Raw genomic sequence first — 21800 nt, forward strand, 5'->3', positions numbered from 1 at the left:
CATTTTCTTGCACCAAAGGGTCAATAAAATCAACGAGAAAAACATAATGCACATCATTAGAATATTGCATGGCACCACTAATGCTAAAACTCATAACATCATTATCAAATTTCATAGAGAGAATTCCGGCATCAACTTCAATTTTGGTTTTTTAGGTTTTAAGGAAAGAACTTTCTAGAAAAATGGATGTAGAGTCGGGAGAAATATCCTCCATCATATCATGCACATAAAAATCAACAGGAAAAACCAATTCATTAACTTGCACAAGTACATTTTCAAGAACTCCTTTAGGGTAAAATACAGAACGATCGGCAAGTTGAACAACTCCCGTTTCTTTCAATGGGCCAACATTCAAAGATTCATAGATAGTAAGAGGCATAATATTAATTGAAGCACTCAATCGCACATGGCATTTTCTATTCCAATATTTTCAATTTTGCAAGGGATAGAAAACGTACTTTGATCATTTCATTTAGGAGGTAGTTCTCCTTGCATAATGGCGGATACGTTTTCTCCCATACATATCCTTTCATTACCTCTCAATATGAATTTGTTGGTGCACAATTCTTTGAGAAACTTTGCATAGCAATGTATTTGTTTAATTGCATTGAGCAAGGGAATATTTACCTCAACTTTGAGTAAAGTTTTAAGGATCTCCTTTTTCTCTTCCTCCTCTTTGAACTTGGCGAAACTTTTCGGGAAGGGAGGTTTAGGCATGATCATTTTGGGACTGTCCTCGCTGACTTGGTTGGGTTTATAAGTAATTTTCTGAACTATAAGAGATTATCTCTTATGTATGATTACATTAAATTTCAAAGAATGATAACGTAATTATCCCTCTTTTAATCAATTATAAAACCAACAAACTAAACTAACATAAATAAAGTCTAAAGTGCGAGTATTCTAGAATATTAACATTAGCATCTATACTAATATAAAATAAAAAAGTCCTACAACCTCACAAATAATTTAATAATGTTCTCGTATTAAAATTTTATAAGATAAAAAATGTCCTTCAACCGATAAAATAATTATTTGTAAACGCTATCTTAATATTGACATTCAAGTTAATTTCTTATAATGAATGACATTAAATTAACTTTTTTCTTTGGGACTTATTTCGTTTTCATCTTCTCATGTCAAAATTTTTTTTTTATATACTCACGTGAACAACGTGCTACAATAATTAATTTATTAAATATAAATATGTTAAATTAAATATTTTAAATATGTTGATTAAGTTAACTCCATTTGTAAATATAAATATCAACCAAGGAAACCTCCTCATTTTCTTTTCTTATTTCTTTTAACACTCTTCCCAATACCTCAATACCGGATTATCGTTAATAAAAACTCACTGTATACTTATAAATTGGAGGTTTGTAACACCATAACACAAAATTTTAAAATATTAATTATATTTTTTATTAATATAATCATTTATGTATTGAAAAAGTCTACATTATCCTTTAACAGTTAATATACTATTATATTTGTCCTCCAATTTAACTTATGCACAAGTATTGCATATTACACAATCGGATTCGAATATTCGACCCATTATTTAAATCCAAATTTGGAATGGATCAATAGTTTCCTCTATTCAAGTTGCTTAATGGGCCCAGCAATAGCAATTTAGTCAATATTGGAGAGAGCCAATTTCAACCCAAGATATAGCACCCGCATAAAATGGCTATTTTTTCTTTTCTTTTTAAATTTATTTTTGCTAATTAAACGACTATTTTTTTGAAAAAAAAATTGTAAGCAAACGGCTATCTTTTAATTTTTGGTAATTTAACGGCTATTTTTTTGGTAATCAACGGCTCTATTTTTTTTTTTAATATATAGATGTATAGTTCAAAACAGTTACATATCGGGGCCAATAGAGAATTGGAAGGCGGGTAATCACCAAAACCCCCCACGCTCACAGCAAAGAGAAGAGAGCGAGAGAGGGAATGGAGAGAATGCACGTCTCCGTGAGAGTGAGGCCTCTCTCCACCGAGGATGCCAAGGCCAGTCCATGGCGTATTTCTGGGAATTCTATTTTCATACCCAACCAACCCTCCAAATTTGAATTTGGTAAAGTCTCACGGTTTGTTTTTTTCTTTTTGATAATTTTGTTGCTTTTGATTTCTGGTGTGGTTCTTGGTTTTCTTGATGTTCTTCTTCTTTCTTTTTGGTTATTGGAGGATATGGTTCTTGATTTTCTTGATGTTATTCTTGATGCTCTTTTTTCTTTTCTCAATGGTGACGTGAAGATCATATTGTGGCAGTTACTGGTTGCATTCTGTTGTCTTACTGGTTGGTTCTGTAAGGCACTGTTTTTGCATATGGACAAACAAGTAGTGGAAAAACGCACACAATGCGTGGATCAAAGTCTGAGCTTGGAGTCATCCCCCTTGCTGTCCATGATCTTTTTAACATTATACAACAGGTACTCATTCCCACGGTGGCCTCTCTTGGTTTCTTTATTGCTTATGAATATCTTTTACCAGTAGGATAGCCAAATAGAAGTTTGTTTATGTCAAAAGCCGTTGCACATGGTTATTCTGTTACCTTAACAAATTCACTTGGTACCCACTTAGCTTGTAGGACTTGGGTTGGAAACAATCAGATTCCTTGCCGAGTTGATTGCATGCCACCAAGGTACTACTAGGAAATTTGAACACATTAAGGCTAAAAGATAATTGTAATCATGCTGGTCCAGCTGGTCAAATTGAGTTAAGGTCTCCTGGTAGTCATTCTCTATTTGGTCTTAGATTGAGCAAACATATATGGCTTGTTCTTTGAGACTTGGCTTCCGCATTTGTAGGTGATACAGTCTAATATTACTTTCTATCTCGATGCAATTTTTAGACATATGAACAAAAAATCGCATTTGTAGGTGATACAGTCTAAGTATGGGTCTCGATGAAAACAGTTAGAGAAATGTCTAAAAAACAAAATGCCTACCATTGTAAGTACGAGTTTTGCTGGAGAAGAGGAGTTCTAGAACCAACAAATCTGAGGTAATGCAGTTATGCCACTTTGTTTCTACAGCTGAAATGTGAGCAGTAAAGCAAACTTGATAAGTTCATTTGAAAGAAGGGCCAACTTTCAAGCTAGAGCCTAGTTGTGAAATCAGATAAATGCAATCTCTTATACAGAATAATACATGTAAAACGGTCAATATCACCAAACTATCCATTCTTTCTAGAAACCAAGACTAAGTTTCAAATGAGTTCGAGGTCTACTAGACTCCAAATATTAACCTGTGCATGTGTTATATTGCTTATGATAGCAGTATTTGCATTTCCACCCAATGCAGGTTGCAGAATTCGTGTAAGTTTGCTGTCCCGGAAGGGGACATGACCGATGCAATATTTTGGGTAAAAAACATCAGAGTATAAAATCTCAATATCTGACATCAGTAGCAATTCATACCCATCCTTGGCTCTCAGCACCTTCACTCAGTTTCTTTATGACAGTTCCTAAGATAATTAGGCTTTTATTGATGTGGGACATCTCCTTTAACGTAACGCGGTCTGTACCAGTCTTTGCAGCGCGTTCTGAGCCGGCAAGATCCACCAAATTCTGTAAGGGTTCAATCAAGATCCCAGAAAGACCATATAAGGAAAATAGACAGGAATGGACAAAAGTGTGCAGAGAATTCCTTCTTCTAGTTAAAAGAGAAATATTAGTTAAAGAACAATAGAACAAAAACAGAGAGCGAGACAACACAAAAAAGAAGCAACCAGAATAAGAAAAACAAACAAAAAGGGAAAGGAATAAATCTCTCCAACCACATAACATGTCTAAAAAAGATAAATGCAAACCGACAATGAAAGAAGATTACACTAGTGAGGCTGAAAAATAATCCTCTTCAGCCACAAAGACCAATTTCATATAAATGCCTTTAGGTAACAACGGTATCCACTACTCAAATGAAAGATTTCAGAAAGGAAAAGTAGGGCCAATTTCGTGTAAATGCCTTTAACTTGGAATGGGAGCCGCTTTATTCAGATGAAGGATTTCAAATAGGGAAAAATTGAATAAGTCTACCACTGCACACTGACCTTAATATCTGAGCAAGACTGCAAGTTTGTTTTTATGAATAAATAAACGGAAAGAGGATCAATACCATGACAGAAGCATGAACTGCATTGCATGAGAATTCTGCCTCTGCATCACCAGTTTTTTTCCCTGCTCTCGATGATCTGTCTTAAACAAATTCTTGATTAGTTGAATAAATAACTTGTCAAAATGACAGTAATACAAAAATAGTAATATACCATGCGAAATATTGTGTGCAGCCTACTATTATAAACATTCATATTCGTCTCCCCAATATGAGATGAGCTGTAAATTGATATTCAAAAAAAATATATCAAATGGTTGCCACATATAACAATACAAAATAACAAAATTAGGGGTGAGAGTGTCATTTTTCCTTTTCGACTTGTCTCTCATATTCAAGATTTTAAAGAATGGGGGAAAAGACTTGGCCCATGGCAAAATTAAAAGTAAGCTTAGATTATAAGTGAACCCTTCATGAAGCAAACCAAGTGTAAAGAGTTGTTCCATTACAGAAACTATATGGAAGTTAGACATCAAGCAAAATTTTTTATCATCAAAAACAACAAAAACTCGTTAGCAAATTTAATATATAAAATATCATCTTACACTCTCCAAACTCCATAAGTTCAAGGACTTGATCAGCAGATGGCACAATTTCTTCTCTTAACCCGGATACAAAGATTCCTGCTTCAGTTTTCAAAAGTTCGTTAGATATACCATATACTGTCTTCTTAGTAACAGTAGTCGGATGAGCAAAATAAAAAGTAAAATCATTACCTCCTTTACTTTCATGAATCTGCAGTTTTCTGTGTCAGGGGCTTACAAGTCATTTATCTCCTCATTGTAAATCTCTATATGTCACATGCGTAAAAGAAACTCAGGATCCATTTCCTTAGAGAGAGAAAATAACATTAGACTGCATCACCTACAAATGCGGAAGCCAAGTCTCAAAGAACAAGCCATATATGTTTGCTCAATCTAAGACCAATCAGAGAATGACTACCGGGAGACCTTAACTCAATTTGATCAGAATGATTACAGTTATCTTTTAGCCTTAATATGTTCAAATTTCCTAGTAGTACGCTGGTGGGCATGCAATGAACACGTCAAGGAATCTGATTGATTCCAACCCTAAGTGAATTTATTAAACTGAATAACCATGTGCAACGGCGTTGACATGAATAAACTTCTATTTGGCTATCCTACTGGAAGAAAATATTCATAAGCAACAAAGAAACCAAAAAGAGGCTGCCGTAGGAATGAATACCTGTTGTATAATGTTAAAAAGATCATGGACAGCAAGGGGGATGACTCCAAGCTCAGACTTTGATCCACGCATGGTGAGTGTTTTTCCACTACTTGTTTGTCCATATGCAAAAACAGTGCCTTACAGCACCAACCAGTAAGACAGCAGAATGCAACCATGAACCGCCACAATATGATCAACACGTCACCATTGAGAAAAGGAAAGAGAGCATCAAGAAAATCAAAATTGGAAAAAAGAACATCAACAAAATCAAGAACCATATCCTCCAATAACCATAAAAAAAAAAAAAAGAAGAACATCAAGAAAAACAAGAACCATACCACAAATCAAAAGCAACAAAATTATATTAAAAAAATAACCGTGAGACTTTACCGAATTCAAATTTGGAGGGTTGGTTGGGTATGAAAATAGAATTCCCTGATACGCCATGGACTGGCCTTGGCATCCTTGGTGGAGAGAGGCCTTGCTCTCACGGAGACGTGTATTCTCTCCGTTTCCTCTCTCACCGCCCTCTTCTCTTTGCTTGTGTGTGTGAGCGTGGGGGTTTTGCTGACTTTCCCCCCTTCAAATTCTCTAATGGCCGATTTGTAACTGTTTTGAACTATATATATATATATATATATAAACATAGCCGTTGAATTACCGAAAAAATAGCTATTTAATTACCAAAAATTTAAAGATAGCCATTTGATTACAAATTTTTTTTGAAAAAAATAGCCGTTTAATTAGCAAAAATAAATTAAAAAAGAAAAGAAGAAATAGTCGTTTAATTACCAAAATTTACAAAAAAAGCCGTTTTATGCTGTATCTTGGTCTGAAATTGGGCCTCTCTTCAGTATCGGCTGAATTGCTATTGTTGGGCCAATTAGGCCACTTGAACAGAGGAAGCTACCGACCCATTCCGTTCGGATTTAAATAATGGGTCGAATTTAGGGGTAGCGGATGAATGCTCTCGAGCTCGAAAAATTTGAGCTCGAGTGCTCAATTGTTTATACTGGCTCGCGAGTTTTGTCTATTTTTTTTATTTTTTATGTATATTTTTATTTTTAAATTTTTTATATATTTAATTTTATATTTAATATTTGATCAGTTTTATAATTAAAATTGACCATATATTATAATTATTAATCAATATCATACATTTTATTTATATAATAATAAATTATGGTACTTTTATTTATACATTTAACTTTATACAAAAATAAATTTAATCAATAATTTAGTAAATTATAATATATTTTGTAATTAAAATTATTATTTGATATGACATATGTAAACTTTATGTTATATTTTAATATATATTTGTATTACGTTATAGTTTTTTTAAATCGATAAGTAATTCACTTATGATTTTTTTATCTATTTTTGAGTTTTATATTTATATCAGGATACATACTATGTATTATGCAATCTATTTTTTTATTTATAAATTTATGTCAAAATTTAGTGAATCCTATGAATTAATCTAAAAATAATGATAATGATAATAATAGTGATGGTTGAACAATTTTAATTATTATTTTATTATATATATAATAAGATCAAAAAATTTAATCAACAATTACGATATCTTAAAATTTGGGCACCCGATTCACACCAAATTTAAATCTATATAAGACCGTGTCAATTAGATCATATCGGATTATTTTGATTTAAAATCACATGGCCTGATTATATGATACACGGACTTGAATGATTATTCTTATGTTTCGAGTACGGTATCTTGACATTTGTATATCCAATAAGTTTAAAACTTTACCAAGTGTATTTTTCTGTAAGTTTGATCATATCTAACGATTTGATTTGAATTTTGATGATATGATTAATCCATATTGTTTAACAATGTAAGATGATAGAGATTGTTTGGAGATTCTACACTCGCTACTCACTGTACATGGGGGGAGTGATAGGATCACTTGGCAATTGGATCGGGGATGTTCACTAATGCTACAGCTTACAAGTTCTTTTATCCGTCGGGAGCCCCAAGGTAGGTTGGTCTTCACTATTTTTTGAACCTTTCAAGATCCATCGAAACTTGTTCATACTTTGGTTGGCAATATTGGATAGACTATCAATGCTTGACAAACCTTGGCTTAGCCACCTAGATGGGGCGTGTGTCCTTTGCATAGGCGGACAACTTGAAATGCTCTCTTACCTGTTTTTCAGTTGTCGATTCTCACGCCAATGCCTTAACTAAATTCAACACCATGTATGGTACCCATGGCCTCAACGTGATTGGGACGATAATGTTATGTGGGCAACGTTGAAGTGGTGGGGCAAACATGTGATCAATGCGGCATATGCTTCTTTGGTATACCACATCTAGTAGGAGTACAATAAGAGACGAGTTCAGCAAGAAAAGCAATCTTACATTATTGTAGGTAATGTAGTTATTGAGGAGACTAGGCAAAGAAGTCTTAGTGTAGAACTACTTTTTTTGATTAACATGATAACACTATATAGATTATGGACGATACCTTGGCCTTAATCGGGCTTACATCTCGTGATTGTGTTGTATGATTTTACCACCTTAACTTATATATGAAATTTATATTTACAAAAAAAAATAAAAAATAGAAAGGTCCTCCATCCTCATAAACAATAATTAATGATATTGTCGTACCTAATCTTTGTAAAGCAAAAAATGTTTAATAAGATAACTAATTTGTTTAATTTTTAAAATTTTATATCAATTGATTTTTTTAATTAAATATATTAATTATATATTTTCTCTTTATTTACAATATATTTTAAAGTATAATAAAAAATTTATTATATAGATATAGTAATGGTGTGCGAAGACTAACAAAAAGAAAAGGACGAAGGTATGGGTTTGTAGTCAAATATCAGAATTAACTGAACTATATGGGCCTAACCCAAAAGCCCATTATTGATCATTCCCCCTTATTATTTTCTTCACTAAGATACCTCTTCCTGAAAGCCGAGAACCGGATTCGCCGCCGGTGTCGCCGACTACAGACGTCGGCATCTCCTCCTAGGGCCCGGTGAATGGTTGTTTGAGGTTGATATTCTTTCAACTTGAAAAGAATAGCCTTTTCTGGGTTTCGCTGGGTACTCTGTTTGTATAATCTCAACAGCCTCTGAACTCTTTGCCTCCCCACCAGTAGGCAACCCCTCCTGTGGTGGAATACAAGCGAATAGATAGCCAGAAAGCTTGAAAGAGGTCGGGCACCATGGCGTATGAAGGTGGCAACTTGAAGTCGACCTCCATAAATGGAGTAAAAATGTACACCGTCGCCGGCCACAACCGCTCGCTTGCGACGTGGCTTCCTCCGAAGAAGCTTAGGGCACTGCGCAAAAACCCAGGTACTGGGAATTAGAACTGTGAGCACTTTTAAACGGACAGTTCAATTTTTTATCCCATTTTTTTCGCCTGTTCGACTAAAGAATTTAGCTAAGCGTGACTAGTGAATTCGAATATTCGAAACAAATTTCAGTTTTTATTACAGTACAGTTGGACACGCATTTTGTCGGACTTCTGTGTTCATTATTTGGCTGAGCTTTTGTTCTAGTGATTAAGAGTTCAAATTTTTGTATGCATATGGGAGAATATAGAAGTGTTAAAATGTTGACAGTTTTCAGGTGGTTTTATCATAAGTTGGATATTAAGCATTTAATCTACTTTAATTGATTTGAAATTTAAAAAGATGTCTGTAATTTTTGAATATGGAAAGGATGATCTTATGAATAATGAGTTTTTGTCTATCAATTTTCAGATTATTTGCAGAGGGTGGATTTGATCCAGGATTTAAGGTTTGAAACTGCGACTTCGAGAATTAAGGTGACACCTGATGGGGAGTATCTTATAGCCTCAGGTGAGCTATAATTTTGATGTCAACCTACTTGCATTCCAGAGTTGTGTTTTTGTGTCCAGATGTGTTATGTTCAGATATTTCTTTATCTTCAGGCATTTACCCTCCACAAGTCAAAGTCTATGAGCTGAGGGAACTGTCCCTGAAGTTTGAAAGACATTTGATTTCAGAAATTATTGATTTTGAGGTAATACTTTCTACAAATGGTAGATGATGAAATTCAGCGTAAATATACATGTAATCAATTTGCTTCCCCAGTTATTTTATCTTCTATAATGTTCTTGTATATGTAGTTTAGTGTCTATATGCACTTGAGTTAGATAATTTTAACTCTTGGTAGCATGTAGTATTTATAGTCCTTATATATACAAATTAGTAACTTATTAATGTTGCTATATCAACAGGTATTGGATGATGACTATGCAAAAATCGCATTTCTTTGCGCTGATCGTTCTGTATGTCTTCATGCAAAATATGGAAGTCACTACAGTTTGAGGATCCCAAGGTCTCTCTCACTCCCTCACACATTAAGCATCGTATCTTAGCTCTTGGAATCAAAGTCTTTTTTACATATCTATTCAGAATATACCCACATTAATTGTTCTTCACAATTTGTTAACCATTTTCTACTACTCTCTCTCTCTGTACGAATTTTCTATTGCACAACTCAGGTAATCAAATGCTGAAAAGTGCTGCTGGAAAATTTATATATGGATACAGTTCCCTGTGATTATTCAGTTTGATCTACTATGGGTTATTATGAATTGAAATTTACGGATTGGTTGATGTTACATAAATGATTTGGTGCTTTCATTGAATTCTTACATTCAATTTCTATTTTGATGGTTTTGTTAAGAAAATATGCTATTAGATTGAGGAGCTTTTAGATAACGGCATCTTCAACACGTGCAATCATTCCGTCATGCTTTCATTGTTGTCCTGAAACTACCTCCACGCATATAAGTTTCTAAAAGACATCTAGATTCTTTTTGGAGACAAAAAAAAAAAAAAAAAAAGCTCATATGGTCCCTTTTTCTCTTGCAATTTTATGAAAAGAATCATTAGCACCAAATTGGTTACTTACTCGAGTTCTGACCCGAGAGAAATTACACATAATAATAGTTTATAGCTTTTGTCCTAGTCACGAGCTATGCAAGCTCGAGTGCCCAATCAAGAAATTACTTGAAGCTTGAAATAAAGTTTCTGTGAAGAATGTAGTAGGTGATATTCTGGTATTTGTTTCACTGTGATCCTACCTTTTTAAACAGGATGGGAAGAGATATTGCGTATGACAGCTGGTCCTGTGACATTATTTGTGCTGCTTCTTCTCCAGATCTATACAGGATTAATTTGGAACAGGTTTGTCTAGCCAATCTATGCTCCCTTCTTCTTCGAAAATGTCAAGCATGACTATTGTCCTCCCCTCCGTCACACACGTATGAACTCATGGGTTTGTATGCACATGTACAAGCACAGGACCTGTATGTGTATTTTTTTCATATTTTTAACAATGAAAAATAATATCTCATAAGATCTCCTGGTTCAACTTTTCCAAAGCTAATAATGTTTTTGTCAGGGACGTTTCCTATCCTCTCTCAGCACTCAATCTCCAGCTTTGAATGTAGTGTCTCAAAGGTTTGTGAGACTTAGTTTTCCTTCTGATCGACTTTATCTTTTTTACTGTTCTCAAGCTGGCCCACATCTCTAGTAATGTGATCTCTGTTTCCAATTCAGCAAAGTCCATGGATTAGTTGCTGGTGGTGGTGAGGATGGAGCTGTCGAATGCTTTGATATGAGGACAAGGTCTTCTGTTGGTCGAATAGATGTTGTTGCATCTACGGGTGATGTTGATGGGGTAACAAGCTTATTTCATTTTTGGTACTATGAATCCATGGCTGCATACCACATATTGTGTCCTCACTTTATTCACTATTCTCTTAGATTCCAGTGCAAATGCCTTATATTGATGGTGAAAGTAGTCTGCAAGGGCTCTTAAGTGCAAAATGTGATACCTATACCTACATGTTTCCAACCTGGTTTTATCAATCTGCCAAATACAATAGCCCTTGCTCGAATAAGAAGCTTTAGAGTATGGCATAATGAGGAGTTTCTTAATTGATGAAAATAATATGATAATTGTAGGAGGTTACTGCGATTGAGTTCGACGGAGATGGAGGTTATCTTATGGCCGTTGGAAGCAGTGGTGGGAAGGTAAGCTTTAGTCTGTTATTGTCATATTACCATTCTTTGCAATCCATTGTCTTGTTTCATTTTCTTGTGCTTTACCACATCTTATGGTTTATGTTGTACCTCATTTATGAGAAAAGCAACATGGCCCATATCAAATGATTTTTGCAAAACCAAGTATCAACACCTACTGCCATGGGTCCACTGAAAAGAATTGTTAATTGCTTTATAATCTATGCTTGGAAATCAGTGAATCTGGGAGTTGAATTTGATTTTAACAATATGCTCTTGTAGTCACCAGATGGTCAAGATGAAAGCATGCACTTTACACAGATTTCATCTATCAGGCTATTGAGTACTAACGAAAAAACTTGAATGCTATTTTCGTGTAGACTAATAGAAATGTGAAGTTATGCAGTACATTAATTTTCATAGAAGAACCACTCTTTGTGCTTCTATTTCTTAATAGATATAACATACATCTGATGGTTCTTACTTTATTATGTGCTTTGTGTTGAGGAATGTTTATGCTTTAATGATTGCGAGGCACATTTACCAATATGTTACACCTTGGCACTTGGGGTATAGTAGTTGGAACAACCATAAGATGCAGAATGTTACTTTGTCATTCCTTTTTGGCCAGAAGGATTTAGGTCTTTCTGGGTTAAACTGTTGTTCGAGAGCATGGGCATTACGTTTAGTATTGTGTGGGAGGACACAATAGACATATACTGGTGCATGTTGGTTTTTTACCATCTGATGGTTCAAAAATTGAGTAGAGTAAGTAGTAGGAAGAGCATATGAAAAAAATGATAGAAATCTCTAAGTGTGGATTGGATGACCAGATATACGAGAAAATGAGTTGCTGACATAGTAAATCGTATCTGAACTGTATTTTTCCCTTTTTGATGCATGCAATTCTGTCTAACCGAGCTAATATTCTACGGATATTTTTCTTATGCTCTGTAAATTATGCAGGTTCTGATTTATGATTTGCGCTCATCTAATCCTTTGCGTGTAAAGGATCACATGTGAGTTGCCTTTACTATATGTCTACTTAGTTTAATTATGCAAAGAAGGATCAACTTCCCACCTTGTGAATTCGTGATCTTTACTTTGGCAATTGGTCGCTCTTGTGCAGGTATGGCAGCCCAATACTGAACATTAAGTGGCATAAGACACTAAACTCTGAGCAATCAAAATTAATCACTGCCGATAAACACATAGTCAGGATTTGGGACCCTGAGACGGTGAGAAGTTCTTTCATCTTATTAGATTGTTTATTTTGATGTTTCTGCTTCACCTTCTACTTTTTCCTTTTTGTCTTGTGTACTTGAACGTCCCAGCAGCCAGCTTTACATAGGGATAGCATGAATATGCATGTATGCGGATCATGAACAAATAGTTCGCCTGACTCAGTTGAAATACTTTGTCAATCAATATATACCTTCTTCTAAATATAACTGGTTGTGAACATAACTTTGTATGGTATTGATGTCTGATAGAATACTCTCAAATGTGGGACTTCCCTGGAGTTTTGAGCACCTTATGTCTAGGTCTTCTGAATGTTGGACATCAAATTCTGTTAATTTCAGGGAGAAGGTATGACTAGCATTGAACCAACTGCTGGCAAAATCAATGACATGTGTGTCTTCAAAGAAAGTGGGTTGATTTTGCTGGCTCTGGACAGCAGCCAAATACCGTCATACTTCATACCGGCCCTTGGACCTGCTCCGAAGTGGTGTTCTTACTTAGAGAACTTAACGGTATGATTGTTGTTATATGCTTTGCAACCATCATAAACAGATGACTGCCATTTGATGTTAATTATTATGATAATTTGTGGCTGTGCAGGAAGAGCTGGAGGAGGGTGGACAAACAACTATTTATGATGATTACAAATTCTTGACGAAAGAGGACCTTGCGAAACTGAATTTGACTAATTTGATTGGAACCAATCTTCTTAGGGCCTATATGCATGGTTTCTTTATCGATTACCGGCTGTATAAAAAGGTCACAATCTGCAGAACAGAATGTTTTTACCTGGCATTGAACTTCTCTTTTATGGGGGAAAAAACACTGCTCTAATCTGCCACATTTTGTAATTGTTGACAAGATATTCATTAGATTTGTATTTTTTTCTTTGTCACTAGGCCCAAAGTTTGGCAGATCCTTTTGCTTATGAGTCTTATATAGAGAGGCGAAAGCAGGAAAAGTTGGAAGCCGAACGTGCCTCTAGAATAACGGTCAGTTCTGTGCCATATGTATTATGTCTTTATTAATGTAGCCACGCTGCTTTGATCAAAGTGTTGCAGGGAACTTGAGGGGGGAATTGTTGGTTGCTTGGTTTGCTGTTACTGCTAATCTTTTCTGAAAATTACTTTGGTAGGATTGATTACCTTGAGAAGAAGAACATGGTATTTGATGCAATTCTAAATGCTAGATGATTTAGTTATTGATCAAAATCGATAAACTTACTATAAGCACTCTCTCCATTGTATGCTGCATTTTAACTTGAATAAAGTTTATGAAGTAGTAAAGATTTTGTGTAGTACATATATGTTTATATTTATGTAATTTCAACTGCCTTATGACTCATACTTAAATATTGGAGCCCATATCATTCTTCGTATCAAGTGTTGAGAATTCAATTTCATTTATCTTTCATCTTGCAGATTAAGAGGAAGCTGCCGAGAGTTAATCGGGCTCTGGCAGCCCGACTTCTTGAGGAGGAGGAAGAGCTGAATGAGAATAAGGGAACTGATGATGCTGATGTTCAGAAAACATCCGATGCTAAGAAAACATCAAAGAAAAAGAAAGGCCTCACCAGTGAAGTTCTCAAAGATGAGAGGTTTACAGCTATGTTTGAAAATAAGGTAATTCATAGAGGTTCTGTTTATGCAAAAAACACTCATTTCTTGATTGCTGCTGTTAGTTATGATCAACCATGTAGTACCGTGTTCTCAGGGATTTGGGAAATAGTTAGAACTTTAATAACCCCTGGACAGTAAGTAATATAGAGACATGTGAAAATGCACAAGAAATGATAATCATTATACATATCTTTAGCGCAAAGAATCAATTTTGAGAGGAATGAGACACAGATATATCGGCTGGTCACAGGCTTGAGTATTAACCACCTTTATCCTCTGAAATTTAGGCTACATCATTGGGATATCTCTCAAATCAGTGTGACAACCTTTTGAATAGTACACGGATGTATTGGGTGGATTTTCTTTGATGATTAATGTAAAAAGATTCATTAATGATGATGGCATTACTTTTGGCCTCGTACTGACAACATCTGTATTGGAATTTGTTTACGTTCAAACAGCATCCAAATTATGTATCGTTTCTTGACACCGCTTGCAGGACTTTGAGGTTGATGAATTCTCAAACGAATACCTTGCTTTGCACCCAATGCCATCAACGACAAAGAAGCCATCTTTGCTGGAGGAGCATTTTGAAGCTGTTGAAGAAGAGGATGAACAGGCTATTGGTGGTTCTGATGCATCGTCAGCGAGTGAATTGTCAGAGGATGAGCATGAAAACACAAAGGGCAAATCTAAGAAGAAAGTACAAGCTCCTAGGTGAGACACATGTTTTCATTTGGACAGCAGGAACAAAATTTTGTTCTTTGTGCATGCAGAAGTCGTCACATAAAAACAAATTCAGAATGTACACTTACCTAATCAAGTCTTCAATATCATGTCATATCTGCAGATTTTACGAAGTGAAGGATAAAAGGCATGCAGAAGCTTTCTGGAACCGTGAATCCCTTGCAGAGGAAGATTCTCTTCCTTTGGGAGAAAGGGCAGCTCTGAGGAAACCATGGGAAGTTTCAAGGGAGGACGTCAAACACGGACAAGGAGGGTCAAGAGAAATCTCCTTCAAACCCAGAAGCTCGTCGAAATACAATGAGTATGATGAGGATGAGGAGGCACGCCCAGGAAAGAGAAGGGGCATTCAATCGTTGAAACTATCTGGTTCCCGGGGTCGTGGGGGTCGTGGGAGAGGTGGCTTTCGAGGGAGGAACAGAGGGAGAGGACGTCGCTGAACCTAAATATGGAGAAAATCTTTGATTACCCCTCTAAGAAAATCTGTGTCATTTTTGCTTACATTTGAACTGAACGAGAGATGGGGATACAAAAAGGGAATACTAACATAAAATTATAGAGAATGAAGGAAAAAGTTTACTCTTTGCCGGTGTAAAGTCAGAAGATCAGAAAAATCAATTTCGGCGGATGTATTCTTGTACTTGAGTTACAGTAAGTACACTAGAAAGTTGTTTGATGTTGAAAACTGTAGCTTCACATTCTTTTAATCAGTGGGAGTGTTGGTGGAAGATACACTGCATTGATAGCTTTTCCACTGCCAACCATGGCCTAGTTTTCTCCTTTTCTTCTACCAAAAAACAAATTACCATCTATGCTATTATACAAGAAATTTTTCTTTTGTTGTACTAATTATTCATTATTCATATTTATTTTTAATTCATTTCTTTTTAGAAAAAAAAAAGATAGTCAAAATAATAATTTAATATTTTTTAACAATCTCATAAGTATGATGTTTTTCCCTTTCAATCCACTACTTCATTTTATTTTTTTTTATGTTTTTTCAAACTTATAATTACAATTTATCTTTTTGGCTGTTGCTTTGGCCCTCATTTCAGAGACTTATTTCTTTGTCCTTGCCTCACCTCGTACTCCGTTTGTGTGTTTTTCATGGGCTTATTTATTATTCATGCACCAACGACTAGTCAGTGGCAAAATGCAAAACTCACTGATTGCTTTTGTAAGATAAACATTGACAATTTCAGCGTTACATGGGCTTCTTTCCACCACTCTACTAAGTTTAACTCTTTGAATTCTTACTAAAAACTGTTATCAAAACTCAGATCGAAGGCATAAAAATGGGATGAAGGGATTATAAGACTAGCGAAAGAGAAGTAGTACCATTAATTCATCTCGGACAACTCTTTGTTAACTCTCAAATTTTCCAGGACAACAATTATAAATTTGTTTGAGGTGGGATTGGAATCTTGTTGACTTAGAGCTCCATGCTCACTCTTCTAGAAGAAAAATAAAAAATAATAGGACAAAATAGTACACGACATTATCAAATACAACAATCTCATCTTGTGGCAAAACAATCGAACTCTCAACAGAATATTCCTGCATATGTGAAATAAAAATGACAAAGTCTACCCCAGACATATATATGTCTAATCACCAAGAAGAAAGTGTGTTTCCACGTGCATGGCTCAAGCTGATGAGCAACAGACCAAATCAGAAGTCGTGTTGTCATGCATAAGACGCACGATTACTAAAATAAACTATGATTAGCCTTAAGCCTTCGTGTGCCTTTTCACAGGATGATCAACTTGAACTAATTAGTTCTGATGACATATTGTAATATGGTAACAACATTGATGCTGTTTTAGCCTATTGTAATAGAAAATCAGAAAAATCAACAAATATAAAATTGATGCTGACTTAGCCTATTGTAATATGATAACAACATTGATCCTAGTATATATATATAATTACCAGCCCTCATTATCAACTACCAACACAACAAGTCATTCTTATCCAATCCAAATAGAAATCGAAATCAAATCATCAGTTCCTAATGAGTACAAACTGATCACTGGAAAAATGTTGGATATATCTCCTCAGTTCTGTTCTATGGGGTGGCTCTTGGAGGAAGAAGATCCCATGTTCAACCATGATCAAGAAAACGGCCTAAACTACTTGTCTAGAGAGAGACCAGAAACCTCAGCAGGCTCCATTGATCTCCACTCTCCTTGCAAGAATGGGGAGTTTAATAATGAAGGGTTTCATGAGGGGGATGATCATGAGAGCAATAATAAGATGGCCAAGAAGCTCAACCATAATGCCAGCGAACGTGATCGTCGTAAGAGGATGAACTCCTTGTATTCTTCTCTTAGGTCGCTGCTTCCACCTGAGGATCAGACAGTAAGTCTCCTTAATTTCTTGTCTTCTTTTCGGAGAAACTCATTAAGATGATTTACGGAACCATCATGGCCTTAACACTAGCACAACCATATATAACGTGTGCAAATATTACATATCATGTATTTCATTTAATGAAAACTTGTGTAATAGTACACAAGGCGTGCATTTAGAATTTGGGAACAGAAAATCCAAACCCGACACTTTTACTGCAATGTTTTACTACATCATGTGTAATCAACAATGATCTGATATATGTATATATGATGTGGTTGACAGAGAAAACTAAGCATTCCAGCGACAGTTTCAAGAGTGGTGAAATACATTCCAGAGCTACAGAGAGAAGTGGAGAGACTAACTGAAAAGAAGGAAAAGCTGATGATGTCAAAGAAGATTTGCAGGCAAGAAAAGTACACATCAATGAAGAAGCAGCAGAGGCATAGAAAAGCAACTCAAAGTTCAGCAATTACTCAAATAAGCGACAGGGAAATCATTGTTCAGAGCTCAGCTGAAAAGGGCAATTACTCTTCATTTTGTGAGGCTGTGATGAGATTGGAGGTGCAGGAAGGCTTTCTTCTGCTCAATGCATCTTCCTTTCAATCACTTGATGCCACCACCCTTTTCTACACTTTGCATCTTCAGGTACATTACTTTCCAATTTCTTTTTTATTAATGTTTATTGTATGATATGAAAACATACTATGTTTGTTTTCATTTCCAAACTATTTTCGAAACAAGTCAAAACATACCCAATGTTGACCATCATTCAAAAATACCTTATTTAGGTGTTTTTAACTGTTTTTAGCATATATACATACATATATATATATATACATACACATATATATAAAAAAGACATGATTTGACAATGAATAGTAATTTTTTTCTCCCAAAACACAACATTAAACATATAATACTTATTTTAAATTATCACTAAAAACAAATCCAAACATACATATTATCTCTAACACACACTTATTTATCTTTATTTTTCTCTCTCTATCTCCACAAAACACAAGAAAACATTCAGAAAACGAATCCAAACATTATATACATATTTTGGAATTTCTTCTAAATTTTTTTCTGTTTTTTTGAACAGGCACAAGAAAATCAAGTGATAGATACTGAAATGTTGAAGGAGAAAGTGTGGCCATTTCATGAGAAAGGAGAAGAAATTACACTAACTTGAAATTTTAGCTCCTAATTTATTATTCAAAAGGAGTTCTAAAATACATGTACTGCCACACCAAAATTCTAATCCAATCAAATTTGGTCATACCAAAATCGATTATATAACAATTACAATACATTTATTTCAAGAAAAAAATAATTACATGATAAGCATATCACACTTATCATGTGATTGGTTTGATTCGGCCAAACTTGATTTGTATAAGAATTTTTTCTGTTAGACGGCATACATACAGTAGCTAAAATAAATCAACTATTGTGTATCCAACTTGTAATCTCATCTCATTAATTGTGCTGACTTAGTTGAGACTTTTAATTATACCTAATGTTTTTATCCTTTTAATCTTAAACTTTTGCATATCACATTATATATATATGGGCCATCAAATGAGGCTTATGATCCTCTATTTCAAATCAAAATACTTTCTAAATATACTCTAGACACCCCACACGCACATTATCAAGTGTTCGTACACTTTTCATCGACTTTTTTCATCATATCTCGATTTCAATTGCATTTATTTACTTTTTGATTTTATTCAATCTCAAATTCAATACTAACATGGGCTTGGAGTGCTAACGCCTTTTTGCGTTCGCTTCAGCCCAAGTTTGGAGTACAGTCCATATTAATTGGATCTATGCGTTTTTTTAACCCATCATCGTGCATGATCGATGAATTTGTGCAACAATTATACTAAAGGGCCGCATTCAAAATTAATATTGAAATTGGCTAAAATTCTTATAATTAAAAGAATAATATTTGACGTTATAATAATTTGCATGGGATGCTCCAAATATGAATGTGAAATAATAAAAGTAAATAAATAAAGAGGGAGACAAAGGCCTCCACATCAAATAAAAACCACTACCCACTAACCCGACAAACAAGAACACTCCATGATCCATTATTCTTTAATCCGGGTCGACCCATCTTAGGAATCTTCTCTTGGGCCCATGCCTCGTGTGCTTCCTTACGGACATTGAACGTGAGAATGTATATGCATTTCTTGATTTTTTTTTATTTTTTTATTTTTGATTCTATGTTTAGCCTTATAAAGCATGAAATAAATTGAAACCCTCGAATCAATTCAAGTTAATACATAGATTATGACCTTCAACTAATAATTTATACTAATTAAAAAAACCCTTTTTTATTCATAAACACCGATTACTTACGTCACGATATCAATTTTTTTATTACCAAAAATATTCTTTATGCATTTTTAACAACCACTACTCGAATTCTTATTCTCATTCATATATTTATACTATCTATATAATATGAAAAGAAAATATATTTTTCACTAACAAACAACAGTTTATGACACCGCAACACCAAAATTTCATATGACCAAAAATATTCTTTATGTATTTTTCGATCACTCCTACTCAAATTTTTCTTCCCATCAATATATCTATAAAAATATAAAAAAAGAAAAAAAAAATTCACTCACAAAGAACGGTCTGTAACGCTGCGATACCAATTTTTGTAACGTAGATAATATTCTTAATTTTATTTATTTATTGAAATATAATATGTTTGTTTATATATGTATAATATATGTAAAAAAAATATAAATATTTATTTATTATATGCACGTAAGGATCATGTAATATAACGGCTAGTGTTTTAAAATGTCTAAGTTGTTCGAGCTCCACTTACATTCAATTCAATTAAAATTTATCTGACTTTTGGATTACTAATAATTAAATTGAATTAAGATATCATTTTTAACTGGGAAAATGCTACATCTAAAATAGAATGTTGATGACAACATGAGGCCTATTAGCTCAGTTGGTTAGAGCGTCGTGCTAATAACGCGAAGGTCGCAGGTTCGAGACCTGCATGGGCCACATTAATTTTAAATTTCCCTTTTGTTATTGTGTCTTTATTCTTTGTTAATTTTTGGTATTTTCTGCAGTATAGAAAAAACAATAGTTAGGAGGGTAAAACAAGAAATGTAGTGTTAATTATTGGTCTCCCAACTGCCTTATAATATATATTAATGTCTCACCATTTGTAGCTACCTACTACCCTTTTTCATCTCTTTCCATTTCAGATGAACTCTAAGACAAAACATACACCAATTTTGTCTATGTTAAGACATTTCATTTTCATGGGGTTCCCAATATCCCTACAAAATCAATCAACATTTCATTGTCTATTTTGCATGTTGCCCCTGTAATTATTTCAATATTGTCTTTTCTAAGTGTATCAAAAGGCTCCAAATTTCAGCAATTATCTTGTGCTTTAAGGTTAAACATTTGACGTTTTAACAATAAACATTAAATGAGGGTGTATATGGATTCGATAGGGCAGAATCACATAGAGTTTACACAAAAAAATTCACACTATAGGTAGAGCTCATCCAAAAGGGTCCATATTATATGAGGGTGTATATGAATTCAATAGAGAGGACATGGACTCGAACCCTCTATTTTTGTGTGAGTGATCATCAAGTTTAACGTTGATCTAGTGGGACCCACACTGTCCAAAGACATGAGTATGAATTGGATCAAAAAGAATATGAGGGTCCCTCCTCCAGTATCCGTGTGTCAATACTTGAGATATACTTAACCCAGTGATAAAATATAAAGCTCTCGTTCCACATTAGGTCAGGAACGAATCTTGAACCTAATGGTTAGCACGGTGACCATCGATCCTCCTTAATAGTTGATATTTTTCAAAAAAAATTAGTATGCTGTATGCATTAGACAAAAATAAAAACATTAAATAATAGCAATTAAAATCAAAAAAATAATTAAAAAGTTATATTATATATAGCATGCCAATACTGAAATACATGGAATACAAGTGATCAAAATGAAGTTGCAAGTGGAAGAGACAATGTTTGGAGTAGCACTACAACTTTATGACAAAAAGCATGTCCAAATAATTATCTATGGGTATTGATGGGTAGTGGTGTGGTTGTCTTGCAAGTTCATTGCACTTGATCTTCACCAATGCATCATAATTACCCCAAAACAAGAAAATAAAATAAAATTGCAATGATAATAAATATTTATTATTGTAAATGATAAAAAAGTAGTCCATAATACAAAAGCAGTAGTAATATTACATATAATTTAAATTCAACTTTCATTTTTTTACAATATATGTTTTGGTGCACTGAATAAGTCTAATTGGAGCCATATGTAATTCTTTAATGTTTGTCCCTATATTTGAATCTTGAATTTTTGTGAATATTTCATGTCATCCAATTGCATAAAATTTTTGATTTATTTTTTTGTCCCCCCCCCCCCAAAACTAAGTTATTTTCTTTTTTTTTT

At 34.3% G+C, this 21800-nt stretch overlaps 2 protein-coding genes, 2 long non-coding RNA genes and 1 other non-coding gene across 8 annotated transcripts; 4 read left to right on the top strand and 1 right to left on the bottom strand.

Moving 5' to 3' along the window:
* Positions 1 to 1880: 1880 nt before the first annotated feature.
* Positions 1881 to 2991, top strand: LOC110011854 (uncharacterized). 2 transcript variants are annotated; one of them, XR_016065099.1, is made up of 3 exons: positions 1881 to 2079; positions 2274 to 2434; positions 2885 to 2991. It is a non-coding gene; the product is annotated as an uncharacterized LOC110011854 (long non-coding RNA). The 2 variants fall into 2 exon arrangements; XR_002286908.2 differs by lacking the exon at positions 2885 to 2991 and having other exon boundaries at positions 2274 to 2741.
* A 103-nt stretch (positions 2992 to 3094) lies between these two features.
* On the bottom strand, positions 3095 to 6050 carry LOC105159897 (uncharacterized). Of its 3 annotated transcripts, XR_847640.3 has the most exons (7): positions 5696 to 6050; positions 5324 to 5442; positions 4834 to 4981; positions 4663 to 4740; positions 4272 to 4338; positions 4121 to 4196; positions 3095 to 3573 (listed from the first exon to the last, which is right to left on the bottom strand). It is a non-coding gene; the product is annotated as an uncharacterized LOC105159897 (long non-coding RNA). The 3 variants fall into 3 exon arrangements; XR_002286904.2 differs by lacking the exon at positions 5696 to 6050 and having other exon boundaries at positions 5324 to 5689; XR_002286907.2 differs by lacking the exons at positions 4272 to 4338; positions 5696 to 6050 and having other exon boundaries at positions 5324 to 5689.
* A 2158-nt stretch (positions 6051 to 8208) lies between these two features.
* Positions 8209 to 15809, top strand: EDA7 (embryo sac development arrest 7). Its single transcript, XM_011077111.3, has 16 exons — positions 8209 to 8650; positions 9061 to 9159; positions 9252 to 9343; positions 9561 to 9661; positions 10425 to 10515; positions 10733 to 10791; positions 10891 to 11011; positions 11299 to 11367; positions 12322 to 12374; positions 12485 to 12593; positions 12939 to 13109; positions 13198 to 13356; positions 13497 to 13589; positions 14019 to 14219; positions 14716 to 14933; positions 15067 to 15809. Exons 1-16 carry the CDS (start codon positions 8518 to 8520, stop codon positions 15398 to 15400), a joined length of 2103 nt encoding a protein of 700 aa, XP_011075413.1. The 5' UTR covers positions 8209 to 8517; the 3' UTR covers positions 15401 to 15809.
* A 1044-nt stretch (positions 15810 to 16853) lies between these two features.
* LOC105160053 (transcription factor ORG2) lies at positions 16854 to 18789 on the top strand. The gene is made up of 3 exons (XM_011077318.3): positions 16854 to 17321; positions 17598 to 17960; positions 18418 to 18789. The coding sequence occupies exons 1-3, from the start codon at positions 16854 to 16856 to the stop codon at positions 18505 to 18507; spliced, it is 921 nt and encodes a 306-aa protein (XP_011075620.2). The 3' UTR covers positions 18508 to 18789.
* Positions 18790 to 20289: 1500 nt separating this feature from the next.
* TRNAI-AAU (transfer RNA isoleucine (anticodon AAU)) lies at positions 20290 to 20363 on the top strand. The gene has a single exon. It is a non-coding gene; the product is annotated as a tRNA-Ile (tRNA).
* The last annotated feature ends 1437 nt before the right edge of the window (positions 20364 to 21800 follow it).

Source organism: Sesamum indicum, linkage group LG4 (assembly GCF_026168435.1).
Source record: "Sesamum indicum cultivar Baizhima isolate 11 linkage group LG4, ASM2616843v1, whole genome shotgun sequence".
Lineage (NCBI taxonomy): Eukaryota > Viridiplantae > Streptophyta > Magnoliopsida > Lamiales > Pedaliaceae > Sesamum > Sesamum indicum.